At 46.5% G+C, this 19,919-nt stretch overlaps 1 protein-coding gene across 2 annotated transcripts in view; it reads right to left on the bottom strand.

Moving 5' to 3' along the window:
* Positions 1-19,919, bottom strand: part of LOC137332851 (sodium- and chloride-dependent neutral and basic amino acid transporter B(0+)-like) — a 117,747-nt gene that overhangs the window by 12,948 nt on the left and 84,880 nt on the right. For both annotated transcript variants that reach the window (XM_067996805.1, XM_067996806.1), the window contains exons 11-15: positions 12,112-12,237; positions 8,102-8,220; positions 3,862-3,961; positions 2,941-3,050; positions 2,663-2,833 (exon numbers count right to left, since the gene is read on the bottom strand). In XM_067996805.1, the coding sequence (XP_067852906.1) occupies positions 2,663-2,833; positions 2,941-3,050; positions 3,862-3,961; positions 8,102-8,220; positions 12,112-12,237 (626 nt within the window). The remainder of the gene's footprint in view (positions 1-2,662; positions 2,834-2,940; positions 3,051-3,861; positions 3,962-8,101; positions 8,221-12,111; positions 12,238-19,919) is intronic.

Raw genomic sequence — 19,919 nt, 5'->3', positions numbered from 1 at the left:
AAAGATTGGCAGGCAAAACTGTAATTGAACAATGGGCGGCCTTTAAACAGGAGATGGTTCGGGTGCAGTCTAGGTACATTCCCACGAGGGAGAAAAGTAGGGCAACTAAAGCCAGAGCTCCCTGGATGACAAAAGAGATAGAGAGTAAAATGAAGCAGAAAAAAGGGGCGTATGACAGATGTCAGGTTGATAATACAAGTGAGAACCAGGCTGAATATAGAAAATTCAGAGGGGAAGCGAAAAAGAAAATAAAAGGGGCAAAGAGAGAGTATGAGAATAGACTGGCAGCTAACATAAAAGGGATTCCATAAGTCTGCGATAGGCATGTAAACAATAAACGAGTAGTAAGAGGAGGGGTGGAACCGATTAGGGACCAAAAAGGAGATGTAGGCTTAGAGGCAGAATGTATGGCTGAGGTACTAAATGAATACTTTGCATCTGCCTTTACCAAGGAAGAAGATGCTGCCAAAGTCACAGTAAAAGAGGAGGTAGTTGAGATACTGGATGGGCTAAAAATTGATAAAGAGGAGGTACTAGAAAGGCTAGCTGTACTTAAAGTAGATCGGTCCAGATGGGTTGCATCCTAGATTGCTGAGGGAAGTAAGGGTGGAAATTGCGGAGGTACTGGCCATAATCTTCCAATCATCCTTAGATACGGAGGTGGTGCGAGAGGACTGGAGAATTGCAAATGTTACACCCTTGTTCAGCAAAGGGTGTAAGGATAAACCCAGCAACTACAGGCCAGTCAGTTTAACCTCAGTAGTGGGGAAACTTTTAGAAACGATAATCCGGATTTAACTGTCACTTGGACAAGTGTGGATTAATTAAGGAAAGCCAGCACAGATATGTTAAAGGCAAATCGCGTTTAACTAACTTGATTGAGTTTATTGATGAGGTAACTGAGAGGGTCAATGAGGGCATTGCGGTTGATGTGGTGTTTATGGACTTCCAAAAGGCATTTGATAAAGTGCCACATAATAGGCTTGTCATCAAAGTTGAAGCCCATGGAATAAAAGGGGCAGTAGCAGCATGAATACGAAATTGGCTAAGTAACAGGAAACAGAGAGTAGTGGTGAACGGTTGTTTTTCAGACTGGAGGGAGATATACAGTGGTGTTCCCTAGGGCTCGGTACTATGACCATTGCTTTTCTTGATATATATTAATGACTTGGGCTTGGGTGTATAGAGCACAATTTCAAAATTTGCAGATGACACAAAACTTGGAAGGGTAGTGAACAGTGAGGAGAATAGTGAAAGACTTCAAGAGGACATAGACAGGCTGGTTGAATGGGTGGATACATGGCAGATGAAATTTGATGCAGAAAAGTGTGAAGTGATACATTTTGGTAGGAAGAATGAGGAGAGACAATATAAACTAAAGAGCACAATTCTAAAACGGGTGCAGGAACAGAGAGATCTGGGGGTATATGAGCACAAATCGTTGTAGGTGGCAGGGCAGGTTGAGAAAGCGGTTAAGAAAGCATACAGGATCCTGGGCTTTATAAATAGAGGCATAGAGTACAAACGCAAGGAGGTTATGATGAACCTTTATAAAACACTGGTTCGGCCACAACTGGAGTATTGTGTCCAATTCTGGGCACCGCACTTTGGAAAGAATGTGTAGGCCTTAGAGAGGGTGCAGAAGAAATTTACTAGAATGATTCCAGGGATGAGGGATTTCAGTTACGTGGATAGACTGGAGAAGCTGGGGTTGTTCTCCTTGGAACAGAGAAGGTTGAGAGGAGATTTGATAGAGGTATTCAAAATCATGAAGGGTCTAGACAGAGTAGATAGAGAGAAACTGTTCCCATTGGTGGAAGGGTCAAGAACCAGAGGACAAAGATTTAAGGTGATTGGCAATAGAACCAAAAGCGACATGATGAAAAACTTTTTTACACAACAAGTGGTTATGATCTGGAATGCACTGCTAGAGGGGGTAGTGGAGGCAGATTCAATCATGGCTTTCAAAAGGGAATTGGATAAGTACTTGAAGGGAAAAAATTTGCAGGGCTACGGGGAAAAGGCGGGGGAGTGGGACTAGCTGGATTGCTCTTGCCAGGAGCCGGCAAGGACTCGATGGGCTGAATGGCCTCCTTCCATGCTGTAACCATTCTATGATTCTATGATACATCTGATGGATGCAAGGTGAAATGGGTTTGATATTGTTCTTCCCAATTGCCAGTGCTTGTAGCCCCACGCCAATAAATCGTCCATGATAGGCAATAAATTGTCAATTTCCACACATATGGACCACAAGGATGGCAGGTATTCTGTCTGTTGGTGTATGTGTTGGTGTGTCTGTGTATGTGCGATTGTGTCCATGTGTGCGTGAGACAGCGAGAGAGAGAGCATTGGAGAAAAGCTCTTCCAAGATTGTAGCTTGTTGTTAGGACTGAGTAGAGGGGAGTTATCTGTCTGTGACTGAGATATACCTGAACTGGCAGTGCTTGATGCTGACATTGGAGACTAGGTCTTCTGATTAACTATATTTAAATAATGGTATGAAACAATTTAAAATAAAAATTGAACGATTGGCTAAATCCGCAGAGAAATAGCGTAAACGCCATTTCTCTAGCTTTCTGATGATCTATCACTGAAGGTCCGGTGAGAACTGGGAGACCTGTTGCTTCCTCTTTAAAAAAATATCCAGGTATTTCCTTACCTGGCACAAAGTGGAGCCCTCAGCTTCGGCAATTTTCACAATGGCGACAATAGGGATCCACATAATAGAGAAGATTATCATACACCAGCCAAGTGCTGTTGCCCAGACAGGGTACTCAACAGGTCCATATGTTGGTGGGGCAAATGTTGCCAAGGACCAGATTAAGATTGTCTGTATGAATTGATTACACAAAACAAGTTCAGAAACAGAATGAGATAGATTATTTGCAGCTTGATTATTTTTAGTTTAAATCACTAAAAGATGTAACATCTCCTTACTGCCAGCAAGCACGGAGAGATAAAAAACCAACATGCTCTCCACCAGAACCAGAAGAGCCAATTCTTTTCCCCAATCATCATCTCTATGTCCTTGATGAATCTGTTGATCCCTGTGAACAACAAGAAAGCAGAATACACAATCACTTGGCTTGACCTGTCTTTAAGGCAGTTTGTTTGCTGTAGTTAATCTCCTACTGGATGTCACTAATGAACAGGTTAAATCAGAGAAGGGATCACTCATGATTTTAAACAGGGTGAGTAAATTGTACCCAGTCACCAACCTGATTCCTTATGAAGGTAAAATGTTGGTACAAAATCATGAGGAACAGGTGCTCACACTAGGAATGGCTTGTGTATCTGATCTGTGTTGAGTTGGACACGCCCCCTGTTATCAGAATGAGGGAGGATGGACTACCAAAGTGAGTCTTCTGTCTTGAGCTGAAGAATAGCAAATGGATCCCAGGAGGTCAGATGAATCATCATGAACGAACTGAAGAACATGACCTGTTGTTTCATCTGCCTTGATAGTTGGGAGAAACTGGCAACTGACTGTGTCAAGTGGCAAATAGCTGTTCAACTTGTGATGAAGATGTTTGAACAACATCCGCATCAGCAATTAGTGGGAAAATGGTTGCAGCAAAATTTACCCCAACAACAACAAGCTGTAACAAGCAAAAACAAGGGGGCTTCACGAGCGAAGGATGCAGAAGGCTCAGCCTGTCTCACATTGGCCTTTGGCACCACTTGGGGAAAGATCTTTGACAACTTGAATTCCCAATCATCTTTGAATATGATGGACTATCTAATTTACATCGAACTATTCATTTGTCTTGTTTCTTCTGAAGAAACAGGAAGACGCACACAAGTACTTTTTAATGTAATTATTTTATTTTGTTTCAGTGCTTTTCTTGTTGTACTTACCATAGATCCAGCTTAGACCGATGAGTTCCAGCAGAGCAACTGTAATGAGAATCCATCCAGTGCAGAAATAATCAAATAAATTTAACCAGTAAATCCCAGCCTAAAATTAAATGGAAAATTAGAAAATGTTGCATGAGAAAACCATAACTCTAACATTCAATATAAAAGATTAATGGGGCATGAAAAATTTGCACTGTTACTCAACTACAAATCACCCAATTCTAAATTGACTGCTCAAATTTTCCTCATTCCCTGAAGTTCTGGGATCAACAGTGTAGCTGTTTTCTGTGCCCCTTCAATAACTGAATATCCTTTTTGAAATAGGGAGACCAAAAGTGCACTCAGTACTCCAGATATGATCTCACCAGGCCAAATACCTCTCTAGATTTATATGTTACACCCCTTGCTGTGCATCTCAACATCCTGTTTCCTTTTTTAACAGCCTGGGAACATTGTGCTAATGATTTTAGTGACCTGTCCATGAAAACCCCCCAAGATCGCTCTACTTTTCCCATACCTTAACTATATTTCCATTTAACATCAAACTTCCCTCTCCTAAATCTTACAACATTACATTTCCCTTTATTAAATTGCATCTGCCATTTCTGACCCAGATAAATTACATTATCCCGTTACTATGGGTAAGTGGGTAAACACTGTTTAGAGATCACTACATAATTACGGATGAGGAAGGCCGTTCAGTCCATTAAGGGGGATGCTAACATCCCACCATTGCAGCATCTGATTGTTTCTTCAATAATTCCATGGTTTTTGCCTCCACTGCTCCATGAGGAAATTAATTCCACATGTAGATCACTTTTTGTGTAATGACAAATTTCCTGACATCAGCTCCAAAATTACTTTTACTAGTTTGAAGCCATATTCCCTAGTTCCATAGTTTAACTGAAACTAATATTCCTGATAAACTATTTCTATATCCTTAACAAACTTATATTTCTCTATAAGATCAGCTTCTCAGGTACCCCTTCCCCAGGCTTAAAAGCCCAATTTTCTCCAGTCTTTGCTCAGAACTCAAACCCCTGACACTGGGGAGCAGCTTCATGGCTCTTCTCTGCACAGCCTCGTGCTTGAATGTCTCTCTTCTTTCTTGGAAGAATTGAATGCAATTGTCAAGGTGGGGTCTGATCAGAACATTAATGTTTGATGATCACCTCCTCTGATTTATATTGTTTTGGTGATGTAGATGAACATCCTTTTTGGCTTTGTTGTTGCTGATCGGCATTGGTTGGACATGTTTAGCGTTGCATCTATGATTCCTAGGTCTTGTTCAGCTTCTTCCTTAGCTGTTTCAACACCATTCATGTAGGTGTGCCATTCGCTTTCAACATCAGTGTTCACTGCCTCCATCATAATGATTGTCAGTGCTTCACAGATCCCCTCCCTAGTTTCTCTCAGTGCTGAGGGATAATCATCACACATCCCTGGAGAGTTATATATTTTAAGCCCATTTAGACTGTCTTTGACTTTCATCTAATTTTTGACGATGCATTGATTTTACTTGGGATATCATTGTCTGGGGAGGGCATGTTGTTCCTGTTTTCTCTTCTGATTAATTAGAGACAGTTGTCACTCAGAATATTTACACTTTTTGCTCATCCTCAGATTAAGCTGTTTGAGTCTTTTATGTTTTCCAGCCTCTCTGCTGCCCTCTTGCTGTTGTGGTACTGACAGAACTATTTTATTGTTAAGTTTAGTCTCAGCTGCGATGCCTTTTTCCGGGTCTCCCTTTGCCCCTCTGATCATTTTTTAATGTGTTTCTGCATTTTCTTGTATCCATTGCAGTAAGTCCTGTCTCCTTTCCCCCAGCAAGATTAGTGCAGGCCATTTTTCCTCCTTATCTGATTTTTAATTTGTTTGTTAATCAATTTAGGCTCATGTTTCATTAATCTGAGCTTGCTGGTTTTGGGAATATACTTATACTGAATGCTCCACATTATACTTTTAACGGTGTTCCACGTATCTCCTACTGAAGTGTTGATCAATAATCTTCTCCAACATATTTGCTTCACCTGCTCCCTTATTTCATAACATTTTAAAGACATGTACCTGACACCTGGGGGATAAGTTTAATCCCAAAGTATGAGTGGGTTGGGGAAGGGTCGGAGGAAAAAAATAACAGTTTTTTGAAGTGGGACCGAAACCCGGCTCCAATGCGACCACTTATGGGTTTAACCCAGGTGCACCTGGAAGCAAGCACACATCCAAAACGCGGGAGTCCAGTTCCCACTTAATGGCGACAGGCAGATTGTTTAAGGGGCAATGTACTTCAATCAAGTAGTTGAGGGTCTTCATTTTTTGTGGATTCTAAAGCTGAAATGAATTTAAGCTCACCTGCACGGGTTTTCCATGGCTTCTGATTCTTGTCAGGTGAAAGCAGGCGAGAAGGGCCAGATCCATGAGGCAAGTGCCTTTATTGCACTGCTTATGGGACAGGAGGAGCAGGAGTGCTTCATCCAGGCCCAATAAGCACATCTGGTGCAATCGGACACTGCGGTCGGCCAACCCCATTCAATGGTAGACCCCCCGCATGGTAGACACCCCCCGATGGTAGACCTCCCTCCAATGGTAAACCCCCCGATGGTAAACCCCCCCCCCCCCGATGGTAGACCTCCCGATGGTAGACCCCCCCGATGGTAGACCTCCCGATGGTAGACCCCCCAGATGGTAGACCTCCCGATGGTAGACCCCCCCCCCGATGGTAGACCCCCTGATGGTAGACCCCCCCTACCTCTGACTCTTCATCCTACTGCTGATCTGATCACCTTCACCCCCCCCACCGATCTTCTCCAAGTCCCCCCCCCACTTCAATCTTCACAAAGGCTCCTCTGCCGATCTTGTTCAAGGCCTCCCCCCACCCCGGTGTCCTCCACGGCTCACCACACCCTGATGTCAATCACGACCCACGATGTCTCTGTCCTTCCCGCCTCTCCAATTTGCACCTTCTTTCCCTCCCGACAGACAGCCAGCCTGTCAATCTGTCTTGATGTCACACGGGAAACCTGGAAGCAAAATTAATTACCTCCAATTGAGGTGCAATCGCTCATTGTGATGCACTCAGTTGACGACCGGGTTCCCCACGCGAACATCTACTCACCCGCTGGGTTCCCGGCTCCGAGCTAAAATCATGCCCGTGGCCTTAGGTATTTTTGACTTCCAGATCATGTTAAACTTTATCTTTCTGTGATTTCTGTCTCCCAGGGGTGTTACAACTTCCATGTCTTGTACATTTTCTGGGTTATTTATGAATACCAGATCAGGATGAGCATTACCTCTCGTGGTTTCCTTGATTTACTGAGTCAAGAAGCAGTTGTGCACTACACGTACCAACTCTGACTCCAAACCCTTTGGGTTTTCCCAGTTGATATTAGGCTGAAAGAAGTTTTCATTTAAAATAACTTTCCTATTTTCACATACCCTTCCTATCACTTCACAAAGCTAATTGTCCTCATTCCCAAGCTGACTTGGTGATACATTGCATTCCTCTAGTGTTAGCATGTGATTTTCTTCAATAAAGATGTCTAACTAGATAAGTTCATTTTGTAACTTTCTACCTCCCACAGGATGGAATTCTTTTACCTCCCAGATGTCCCTGACATTTGGCCTGCACTAGCTTCTTTTTTGTCCACCCTGTCTTTTCTAAACATTGTAAATCCCTGATTATATTCATTTCCACTCTCTGAATCTACCCATGTTTCTGATATTCCCACCACATCGTAGCTCCCCACTGTCACAACAGCCTCTAGTTCTGACAATGCAGCACTCCCTCAGTACTGCACTGAAGTGTCAGCCTAGATTATGTGCCTAAATCCTGGTTTGGGGTTTACAAGCCACAATCTTCTGATCGGAGGTGAGAGTGTTACCAACTGAGTCAGACTGACACTGAGACAGAAACTTACCGAACTGATGATCCCTACACAGAAAGAGAAGATTTCAAATAATATCCTGCTGATTTAAAATGAACACAGTGTAAATCTGAATCAGAGGGTGATAATGAAGGTGAATTTCATCTCTTTCACCAGAATCTGTAGTTAGTAACAGTGGATGGGGAAGGATCAGTCAGTCCCACATTATCACTGCACAATATTAAATAAATGGAAAAATAACAGGACCAACACACCAGATCCTTCTTTATTACTTAATTCAGTGAAATTTATCGCCTTATAGGGTTATAACCAGCACTACATGTGGAAACATAGCAAATGATTAAACAACAGCATACCTGTGTTACATATACAAGGCCAAGGAAATAAAGTAACAAGCTAATGCCAGTTGTCAGATAAAGATGCTTTGACCGCAAAAACTTAGGGAACTGGTCCTGCAGAGTTGTTGTAATTGTTTCTGATGATAGAAAATGTTAAATGAGATTAGTAATTAATGAATAATTTACACAGTCCCAGAGGCACCCCACCACTGGAGAGACCAAAGCCCTGCAGACCACAGATGCAGACGAGGTCAGCTTCCTCTACCTACGAGTCTGATCTCTTGAAACATATATTGTACCCAGTCCCATTCCTGTTGGTGTGTGGCGAACTTTTGTGGATGTACCTCAAACTGTACAATTATTGTCCTCAGACACCCAATGAAGAGGTATCTGGGCACAAGCACAGTAATGTGAGGTGGTATATTTTGGGAAAAAGAACAGGGAAAGGAAGTATAAGCTGCCAGGGTACGGGAGCATAGTGGTTATGTTACTAGTAATCCAGAGGCCTGGACAAATAATCCGGAATCATGAGTTCAAGTCCCGCCACGGCAGCTGGCGAATTTAAATTCAATTAATTAAATAAAAATCTGGAATTAAAATACTAGTATCAGTAATGGTGGCCATGAAAAAATGGGTTTTTGTCGTAAAAACCCATCTGGTTCACTAATGCCCTTCAGGGAAGGAAACCTGCTGTCCTTACCCGGTCTGGCCTATATGTGACTCCAGACCCACAGCAATGTGGTTGATTCTTAATTGCCCTCTGAAATGGCCTAGCAAGCCATTCAGTTGTAAAATCTTGCTTAAAAAAGTCATAATAAGAATAAAACCGGACGGACCACTAGGCACCGGACACGACAAAGGCAAACCAAGCCCAGTAGACCCTGCAAAGTCCTCCTCGCAAACATCTGAGGATTTGTGCCAAAATTGGGAGAGTTGTCCCACAGACTAGTCAAGCAACAGCCTGACATAGCCATACTCACAGAATCATACCTTTCAGCCAACATCCCAGACTCTTCCATCACCATCCCTGGGTATGTCCTGGCCCACGGGCAGGACAGACCGACCAGAGGTGGCGGTACAGTGATATACAGTCAGAAGGGAGTGGCCCTGGGAGACCTCAACATTAATTCGGGATCTCATAGCATCAGGTCAAACATGGGCAAGGATACTTGCTGCTGCTTACCACCTACCACCCTCCCTCAGCTGATGAATCAGTCCTCCTCCATGTTGAACACCACTTGGAGGAAGCACTGAGAGTAGCAAGGGCACAGAATGTACTCTGGGTGGGGGACTTCAATGTCCATCACCAAGAGTGGCTCGGTAGCACCACTACTGGCCGAGTCCTGAAGGACGTAGACTGCCAGATTGGGCCTGCGGCAGGTGGTGAGCGAACCAACACGAGGGATAAAACTTACTTGACCTCGTCCTCACCAATCTACCTGTCGCAAATGCATCTGTCCATGACAGTATTGGTAGGAGTGACCACCGCACAGTCCTTGTGGAGACGAAGTCCCGTCTTCGCACTGAGGATACCATCCAACGTGTTGTGTGGCACTACCACACTGCTAAATGGGATAGATTCAGAACAGATGTAGCAGCTCAAAACTGGGCATCAATGAGGCACTGGCGGCCATCAGCAGCAGCAGAATTGTACTCCAGCACAATCTGTAACCTCATGGTCCGGCATATTTCCTCACTCTACAATTACCAACAAGCCAGGGGATCAACCCTGGTTCAATGAGGAGTGTAGAAGAGCATGCCAGGAGCAGCACAAGGTGTACCGAAAAATGAGGTGCCAACCTGGTGAAGCTACAACTCAGGACTACATGCATGCTAAACAGCGGAAGCAAAATGCTATATACAGAGCTAAGCGATTCCACAACCAACGGATCAGATCAAAGCTCTGCAGTCCTGCCACATCCAGTCATGAATGGTGGTGGACAATTAAACAACTAAAGGGAGGAGGAGGCTCTATAAACATCTCCATCCTCAATGATGGCGGAGTCCAGCACGTGAGTGCAAAAGACAAGGCTGAAGCGTTTGCAACCATCTTCAGCCAGAAGTGCCGAGTAGATGATCCATCTCGGCCTCCTCCTGATATCCCCACCATCACAGAAGCCAGTCTTCAGCCAATTCGATTCACTCCACATGATATCAAGAAAAGGCAGAGGGCACTGGATACAGCAAAGGCTATGGGCCCCGACAACATCCCAGCTGTAGTGCTGAAGACTCGTGCTCCAGAACTAGCTGCACCTCTGGCCAAACTTTTCCAGTACAGCTACAACACTGGCATTTACCCAACAATGTGGAAAATTGCCCAGGTATGTCCTGTCCACAAAAAGCAGGACAAATCCAATCCGGCAAATTACCGCCCCATCAGTCTACTCTCAATCATGAGCAAAGTGATGGAAGGTGTCGTCGACAGTGCTATCAAGCGGCACTTACTCACCGATAACCTGTTCACCAATGCTCAGTTTGGGTTCCGTCAGGACCACTCGGCTCCAGACCTCATTGCAGCCTTGGTCCAAACATGAACAAAAGAGCTGAATTCCAGAGGTGAGGTGAGAATGACTGCTCTTGACATCAAGGCAGCATTTGACTGAGTGTGGCACCAAGGAGCCCTAGTAAAATTGAAGTCAATGGGAATCAGGGGGAAAACTCTCCAGTGGCTGGAGTCATACCTAGCACAAAGGAAGATGGTAATGGTTGTTGGAGGCCAATCATCTCAGCCCCAGGACATCGCTGCAAGAGTTCCTCAGGGCAGTGTCCTAGGCCCAACCATCTTCAGCTGCTTCATCAATGACCTTCCCTCCATCATAAGGTCAGAAATGGGATGTTCGCTGATGATTGCACAGTGTTCAGTTCCATTCGCAACCCCTCAAATAATGAAGCAGTCCGAGCCCGCATGCAGCAAGACCTGGACAACATCCAGGCTTGGGCTCATAAGTGGCATGTAATATTCGCACCAGACAAGTGCCAGGCAATGACCATCTCCAACAAGAGAGGGTCTAACCACCTCCCCTTGACATTCAACGGCATTACCATCGCCGAATCCCCCACCATCAACATCCTGGGGGTAACCATTGACCAGAAACTTAACTGGACCAGCCATATAAATACTGTGGCTACAAGAGCAGGTCAGAGGCTGGGTATTCTGCGGCGTATGACTCACCTCCTGACTCCCAAAGCCTTTCCATCATCTACAAGGCACAAGTCAGGAGTGTGATGGAATACTCTCCACTTGCCTGGATGAGTGCAGCTCCAACAACACTCAAGAAGCTCGACACCATCCAGGACAAAGCAACCCGCTTGATGGGCACTCCATCCACCACCCTAAACATTCACTCCCTTCACCACTGGCGCACAGTGGCTGCAGTGTGTACCATCCACAGGATGCACTGCAGCAACTCGCCAAGGCTTCTTCGACAGTACCTCCCAAACCCATGACCCCTACCACCTAGAAGGACAAGAGCAGCAGGCACATGGGAACAACACCACCTGCACGTTCCCCTCCAAGTCACACACCATCCTGACTTGGAAATATATCGCAGTTCCTTCATCGTCGCTGGGTCAAAATCCTGGAACGCCCTTCCTAACAGCACTGTGGGAGAACCTTCACCACACGGACTGCAGCGGTTCAAGAAGGCGGCTCACCACTACCTTCTCAAGGGCAATTAGGGATGGGCAATAAATGCCGGCCTCGCCAGCGACGCCCACATCCCATGAACGAATATAATAAAAAACCTGAACATTGAAATTCATAATCACTGCAATAAAAATCTAATAGAAATTGTATTCCAAATGTTGGGGTGACATTCCCCTGAATGTTGCTTTAATGCAGGTGTCAACCCATTTAAAACAGGTTGATGCTCCATTAAGACAGCGAGCAGAGAACTGCCACACAAACACATTTTGCATTCATCTAATAACATCACCAACAGTAATTTATATTGTAAACATAATATAATTTGTGTAACTTCTTTTTTATAATGGTGGAAAGAGATAGGTTAAATTAAGTAAATTCTTACCTAAAGATGCAAACTGAGTGTCAAGTCCCAGAGTGACCAGCATGAAGAAAAATAAAATGGACCATAAAGGTGCCCACGGCAACTGTGCAAGAGCCTCTGGGTAGGCAATGAAAGCCAAACCGAAACCTAAACAGTGAATAAAATTGAAAAGGTGCAATTAATGGTGCTGAAAAGAGAGATACTGTAACCTGCTTTATTTATTTAAAACCTATTAATTCATTTAGAATCCAGATTATCAAGATTTATCAAAATTTGCTAAATGGACCATTATGTTAGAGTTACAATGACAATATAATATGATTGATAATATAAATTACTGACACTGTATAATGTATTCATTAGCTTGAAAATGGCACCTCGCTGTCTGACTATAATTGAAATGCATTTAACAGCGTGAAATTGCTGTATTTGCATGGTAGATACGAACTAAACTCGCCACAAAAAGTTAAGTCAAGTCGTTTCAGGTCTAAGTAGCGTTTTAATGATGTGATAAGTGCTAATTGCTGCCAGTCAACCTTACTGGCACTGAAAATTAACTATTACAAGTGTGGAGTCTCATTTCTTCAGGTTTTAATTGTTGTTGGAGGTTTTAAAAAATAATTATGTTTATTTTTTAAAAAATATTCTTACTGTCTCTTTTTTCTCTCTCTCTCAATCCAATCTTTCTTTCCTTCTCTTTATTTCTCTTTCTATACATGATCTGACATTGAAATCACTATTCTAACTTACATTTCCTTCTCAGTTAATTTCACAATTCTTCAATCTGATTGTTGAGGAGATACATTGGGGCGGGGGGGGGGGCTAAATTGGGCCATGTAGTGCCCATTATTTTGGCGCTATAGGGCCTCTCCAGCATCCAAGGTGGCGTCTTGGCTGCACATGCATGTTTCCAGCATGACGTGCGTCAGACGCCATCTTGGTATAGGAGTTAGCTCATGCGCAAATACTGAACGCCGGAAGTATGTAAAGTAAGGAGAAAATGCGTGCAATCAGTATGCAACGCTGATTTAAAGTGATAATCACCATTTTGGCACTTAACACTCAACTCAATGCACAGTCTTAACCACGCACACTTGAACGTGTCTTAGAGTGCATGGTGGACCCCCTACCAGCGCTATTTAAAGGGACCATGCAGGTGTTGCAGGTTAGTTGCTGGATTATTGCTTCTAGTTGCTGGTGGAATAGGAAGTGTTTTTTGAAGCTCCCTATACTTACTGAGAGTTCCTAGAGTACGTAAGAGAGTGCTTTGGCAGGTAATGCCTTACGATTCGGAAAGTTACAAACGTGGTTGAACAACATTCCTGGCAACCATGGGTGGTCTACTAGGGCACCTACTGGGCATTGAGAATGACTGGAAGCATGCAGAGAGGCCACGCATAGAAGGTCAAGCTGCGAGGAGAGGGAGGATGAGGAGGCGCAGGGCAATGAGCAGGAAGCCGTATCCAATGAGGGCCTTCCGGGATCAATTCTCTTACCTCAACATGACCAAGGAGGATTGCATCCGACGCCTAACGTTCACCAAGGAAACAGTGATTGAGATCTGTCAACTAGTGCAGCCACAACTGCAGCCTCAGAGCAGAGCAAGGGCAGCATTGCCTGTGGCTGTGACGGTCACGGTGGCACTGAATTTCTAGGGCCAGGATCATTTCAGGCCTCTGCTGGCGACATGTGCAACATCTCGCCGTATGCAGTGCACTGCTGCATAAGGGAGGTCACAGACACACTGTACCAGATGAGGAACAGATTCATCACCTTCCCACTTGACAGAGACAAGCAGAACAAGTGAGCACAGGGGTTCGATCGCATTGCTGGCTTCCCCATGGTGCAGGGTGCCATTGACTACACGCACATTGCCCTGCATGTCCCGCACATCAACTCAGCCATCTTTGTCAACCAAACTGACTTCCACTCCACCAACGTGCAGCTGGTGTGCGACCACATGCATCAAGTCATGGAGGTCGATGCCCGCTACCCTGGGAGCAGTCACGACGCCTTTGTCATGTCCAACGTGCCAGCTATCTTTCACCCGCTTCGGCAAGTCAAAGGCTGGCTATTGGGCAGCAAGGGCTATTCCCTCATGCCGTAGCTCATGACTCCAGTCAGGAGCCCACTCACAAGTGCACAGCAGGCCTATAATGAGAGCCACGCTGCCATATGCAACGTCGTGGAGCACACTGTAGGCCTCCTCAAACAATGTCTCGGTTGCCTAGACCGGTTTGGAGGAGCCCTGCAGCTGAGCGGGTGGGCAGATTTGTGGTGGTATGCTGCATGCTGCACAACCTCGCCATCATGAGGGACCAGCCTTTGCCACCAATGATCAGAGAAGACCCTGAGCCAGCGGTGGAGGAGGAGGAGGCTGAGGAGGAAGAGACTGAGGAGAAGGAGGAGGAAGAGGCTAAAGAGGAGGAGGACAGGGAGGAGCCAGAAGGGGAAGTGGAGGAAGACGCAAGGGTGCAACAGGGACCACACACCTTGTCTGCAAGGGGTCTGCATGCTCGCCTGATCCGTGCCCGCTATCAATAATGTTAACTACATCCCCCAACTCACCAACAGTCCTACACTCCTCACCTTTCTGCTCCCACAAGACAATCAAATCTCCCTCTATCTGATTGCACATTGGTTTCCCCCTCAGCTCATCGCACAAATAAAACCAACCACCAAATGCAAATTCAAAGTCATATTTATCAATGAATAAATGAAATTATGCAAACAGAACAGAACTATACACCCTTGTGCATTGCCTTAGTGGCTGTTGTTCGTGTGCCTTTACCTATCCTAGTGTTCCTACGAGGTGCTTCACCAGTGGCTGGAGCATGGGCGGTGGGAGGCTGCTGGCTTTCAATGGAGGAGATAGCCTTGGAGGACGACTTCGAGCAGCTCTGGGCCGGGAGGGCCTGGCTTCAGACTGCACCACCTCAGCGTGGGCTGCAGCAGCCTGGCCTGGCTGGCCAAAAGGCAACAACAAGGGCACTGGCGGAGTGGCAGGGATGGGAGTAGGAATGCTGTCGTCCTGAGAGAGGACAACAGGTCCAACTGCTATGGTGCCACTGCTACTCTCCCAGGGTGGCACCTCAGCAATTCTGGTGATCAGCTGGAGAACGGATTGCTGGAGTGCTGTGACGCCCTGGGAGCCCCGTTCCATAGTGATCCCCAGAGCCACGATTGCAGCAGTCTGAGCTTGCATTGCAGCAGTCTGAGCTTGCATTGCAGCAGTCTGAGCAGCAGCTGTAGTTTGCAGACCTTTCATGACATCGGTTTGTGCTGCAATGGAAGCTCCAACATCAGCCATCAGATGCATTATGGTGGGTTCCACAGGTGTGCTGATGGAGGTGACCACCCGTTCCATGTTGGAAAGGACGAGTTCCAAGCTCTGCGCAAAGCCCTGTGCCAAGTTGGAGCCGGACTCCTCCATGCCCCTTCTCATTGTGGGCAGGCTTTCTGGCAGGCTTTCCAGTGCCCCGAGCATTTGGTGGTGAAAGCCCATCAGCCGTCTTCTGTAGCCTTGCCCATCGCACTCCTCATCTGACTCCTCTGCAGCAGAACTAGTGAGTGACTTCACCCTGCGGCAAGCTGGCACCTGTGGTATCCGTTCCCCCACCCGGCTCCTGCGCACTTGTGCCCGGTGTCTCACCACTTGCAGATCCCTCCATTAACTTAGTCTCTAAACGATGCACGTCAGACTCTGAGCTAATGGACGCAAGTGTCAGATCGAGTGACAGTGTGCCTTCAGTGTCCCCCTCCTCCTCCTCGGATGATGCTGCCACGTGTTGTTGGGTGTCTGCAATGACAAAGGGAAATAGTTTGAGTTGTAGAGCGGGGAGAGGAGCAAGTAAGACGTGCGGGCCGACAGCGTCTGGAGCGTGTGAATCAGAAAAGATTATGGGAGGAGGGAGATGTGGGAAACGAGAAGGAACATAGATATGCAGAGACCCCCTTCATCGGGACCTCCAGCATGGCATGTTATCACAGCTGCAGCGACAGCCCGCCCAATGATCCTAAGCACTGACTCTTCTGGGGGGTGGTGAGGATGTGTAAGCGTCCCCGTCCACCCTCAGGTCTCTCCTGCTGCTGGCTGTTATGCGCCACCTTCTCCTGCAAGACAGACGTCAGTGTGTCAGTCAGTATCCTGCAAGGTGTGTGGGTGATGTGCCTGTCATGGTAGAATAGCTGCCAGTGTGTGTGACTTGTGAGTGATGGTTGTGTGGCCTGCAAGTGTGGTACTATGTGTGGGTGAGATGCAGCATGCCAAGTGCAGCATTGCTTATGGATGGGCAGTGCTTGTTGGTGGGTGGGCGGCCGGGAGTGTGATGCGTGGAGTAGTGCTGCAATTGGTAGGATGTGCCACTTGACACTTGCATTCACTCACTTTGACTACTCGTGTCAAATCATTGAACTTCTTTCGGCATTGCACCTAAGTGCGTGGTGCCATGCTCCTGGCGTTCACTTCCTGCACCATAGCCTGCCACTGCCTGCAGAGCTGTAGTCTGATGGTCTCTACCACCCTGCAGGTACATGTTGGCTCTCCATTCGTCCACCCCTTCCACCAGGGCCTCCAGTTCTTCATCAGAGAAGAGTGGGGTCCTCTCTCGCGCTGGTCCTGCCATCCTCGCAGCCATCTTTCCCTCCTCCTAGTGAACTTTGCACCTGCCATTTAAAATATGCACCTGTTCCTTTAAGAGGTGCAGGCTGCTGATGTTGTGCGCTGTGCATGCCCCATTTCTGACTTCTTCATTCTCCGTGCTGCCTTTTAGCAACGTGGGTAGTGCTGGCTGCACCGAGCTATCGCGATAATTAGCAGGCTGCACGAAGTTCACGTGCTGCCTGCTAGGGACCATCGGGGTGCGGGGTAATAACACATCATGCTACCTGCGCCCAAATGGCTCTTATAAAATTTTTTCCCCCACAGTTGCTTGCCTTGGTCACTGAGATCCCAGATGGCACGTAGAGGGCGCCGTGTCATTTGCATCTCGCTCTTCCAGCAACATGCGGCGCAAAATGACATTGAGATTAAACGGGCAAGGGCAAATCTACTTAACAGCGGGTGCCATTCGTTGCACTGGTACAGCAAATTCTGGCCCAGTATGTATTTATAATATAAATCATTGACTTTAAAACCTGTATTTATATCATCAATCACTGACTCTATAATGTATTTTTATAATATAAATCACTGACTCTATAATATGTATTTAAATATAAATCACTGACAGTATTGCTCGAAAGGTTGATTCAATAGTAACTTTCAAAAGACAATTGGGTTTATATCTAAACAGGAAAAAAGTTCTGGGCTCTGGGGAAAGAGCAGGGGAGTGGAACATAGGAACAGGAATAGGCTCGAGCCTGTTCCACCATTCAGTGAGATCATAGTGACCTAACTCCATATACCTGCCTTAGCCCCATATCCCTTAATACCTTTTGTTAAAAAAATCTAACAATCTCAGATTTAAAATTAACAATTGAGCTAGCATCAATTACCATTTGCAGAAGAGAGTTACAAACTTCTACCACCCTTTGTGTGTAGAAGTGTTTCCTAACTTCACTCCTGAAAGTCCTGGCTCTAATTTTTAGGCTATGTCCTATAGTCCTAAACTCCCCAATCAGCAGAAATAGTTTCTCTCTATCTACCCTCTCAGTTCCCCTTGATATTTTGAAAACTTTGATCAAATCACCCCTTAATCTTCTAATTTCCAGGGAATACAATCTTAATTTGTGTAATCTCGCCTTGTAATTTAACCTTTGAAGTCCAGGTATCATTCTAGTAAATCTACGCTGCACTCCCTCAAGGCCAAGTGGGAGTGGGACTATTTGGATAACTCTTTCGAACAGCTGGCACAGGCAAGCTGGGCCGAATGGCTTTCTTCTGTACTCTATGATTCTATGTATTTATAATATAAATCACTGACTGAATATTATGTATTTATAATAAAGATCACTAATTCTATATTATGTGTTCATAATTTAAATCACTCACTATATAATGTGTTTTTAATATAAACCAAGGACTCCATATTGCGTAATTATAATATAAGTCACTGGGACCCGATATTAGAAAGGAGGCGGGTTGGCAGCGGGGGGTCGACTGGGCACGTGGGTAACCCGCCCATTGAATTCGGGGTGCTCCGCACGCGATCGCAGCCTAATTGAAGTTACTTACGCGTGCTTCCGGGTTTCCTGTTCCAGACTGCGCAGCGGACGCACTGCGCACCCACATCACAGGCTGTCAGCAGGAGGAGCCCTATTTAAAGGGGCAGTCCTCCAATGCTCCTCCTGCAGCAAAGAACCAATTTTGGAGTATGGAGCAGGCCAGAGGCAAGGCTGCTCCAAGATTCTCTGACACCTCACTCCAGGTGCTGCTTGATGGGGTGAGGAACATAGGAACATAGGAACAGGAGGAGGATGGAATTTTTTTTTCCATCGGGTGGGAGAAAGTGGCCTCCCTCCGCCACTAAGAAGGCTTGGCTGGAGGTGGCCGAGGAGGTCAGCAGCAGCGGCAATGTGTGCAGAACCTGGGTCCAATGCAGGAAGCGCTTTAATGACCTAACCAGGTCAGCCAAAGAGAGTATACTTACGCATTCTCCCACATTCCGTCTTCCACATCACCTCCACCACCACACAACCCCTTCTGCTCTGCCACCACAACACTCTTGCATCACTCCTCACATCCACTCAACCATCATCCTCACCTTGCCTGCACTTACTCACTGCCCCAGTTCCCATTCGAACACTACCACGCAACCCAATCCTCATTCAATGTCATGGCTGTGTCTCACACGCACCCTCCCATGCATCTCCCTTTCGCTCACTCCCACCCACACCAATGCATGCAGCGGCTTACCATGCAACCATCACTCAATCACGCCTCTGTGTTTTGCCTTGATAGGAGAAGAGATGCCAGAATGCCCAGGAGAGGGCAAGGACCGGAGGGGGCCCGCCACACCAGGTGGTCTTAACAGACGCGGAGCAGCAGGCACTAGAAATAAGCCAGACACTGGAGTGCCTGTCCGTGGCGGATGCCGAGACTGGGAGTGCACAAGCGGCTGGTGACAGAAATCTAACACACAGCACTCATGATAGCGAATGATCTTAGCATCACTTGGCATCTGCAGCACCTCAACATCTGTCCACCTGCCGGCCTCTGACGATGCATTGTCACATCTGAGCCAGCCATCCACCAGCACAGATACACACACCTCGGTGGGTCCCCGTCCTCACTTAGTTGGACTTACACATGTGAGCACGAGCAGACCCTGGTGGCAGTGGCCGTGTCAGTGGGAGCACTCTTCTCCAGGCTCTGCTCAGCTGGACCCAGATGTTGAACCCTGGGGGCCAGCCATGAAAAGGAGATTCATCGAGGGCCAGCAGCACATTGCCGAGGTACTGGAACAGTTGCCACGCGCACTCTCCACAATCATGCAGAGGATGGAGGAGTCCAACTGCTGCATGAGTGGAATGGTGGCACAGGTACAGGAGGGTATCTCTGAGATAGTGTCACAGGGACGTGAAGGCATCTCTGAGAAAGTGTCGCGGGTAGATGCGGGAATGTCTGCGATGGAGGAAAGGCTAGCTTCCATCGAGCTTCAAGCACGGCTCAACAGTGAGTCCATTCAGGCCCTGACAATGGCCGTTCGGATTCAGGGTGAGCAACATTCTGCTGCCTTAAACAGGCAGACCTTACAACTGGCCTTCCAAGGCTTCACACAAGTCCTCCAAACTGTTGTCCAGCAGGGTGGAAGGAATGATATGGGCCTGGGCCAGGAGAGGGAAGATGGTGAAAGGGGACATGGAAGTGGGGACGCCACTCAAAGCGC

Source organism: Heptranchias perlo, chromosome 15 (genome assembly GCF_035084215.1).
Source record: "Heptranchias perlo isolate sHepPer1 chromosome 15, sHepPer1.hap1, whole genome shotgun sequence".
NCBI classification, from domain to species: domain Eukaryota; kingdom Metazoa; phylum Chordata; class Chondrichthyes; order Hexanchiformes; family Hexanchidae; genus Heptranchias; species Heptranchias perlo.
This window is presented reverse-complemented; position numbering and strand designations above follow the sequence as displayed.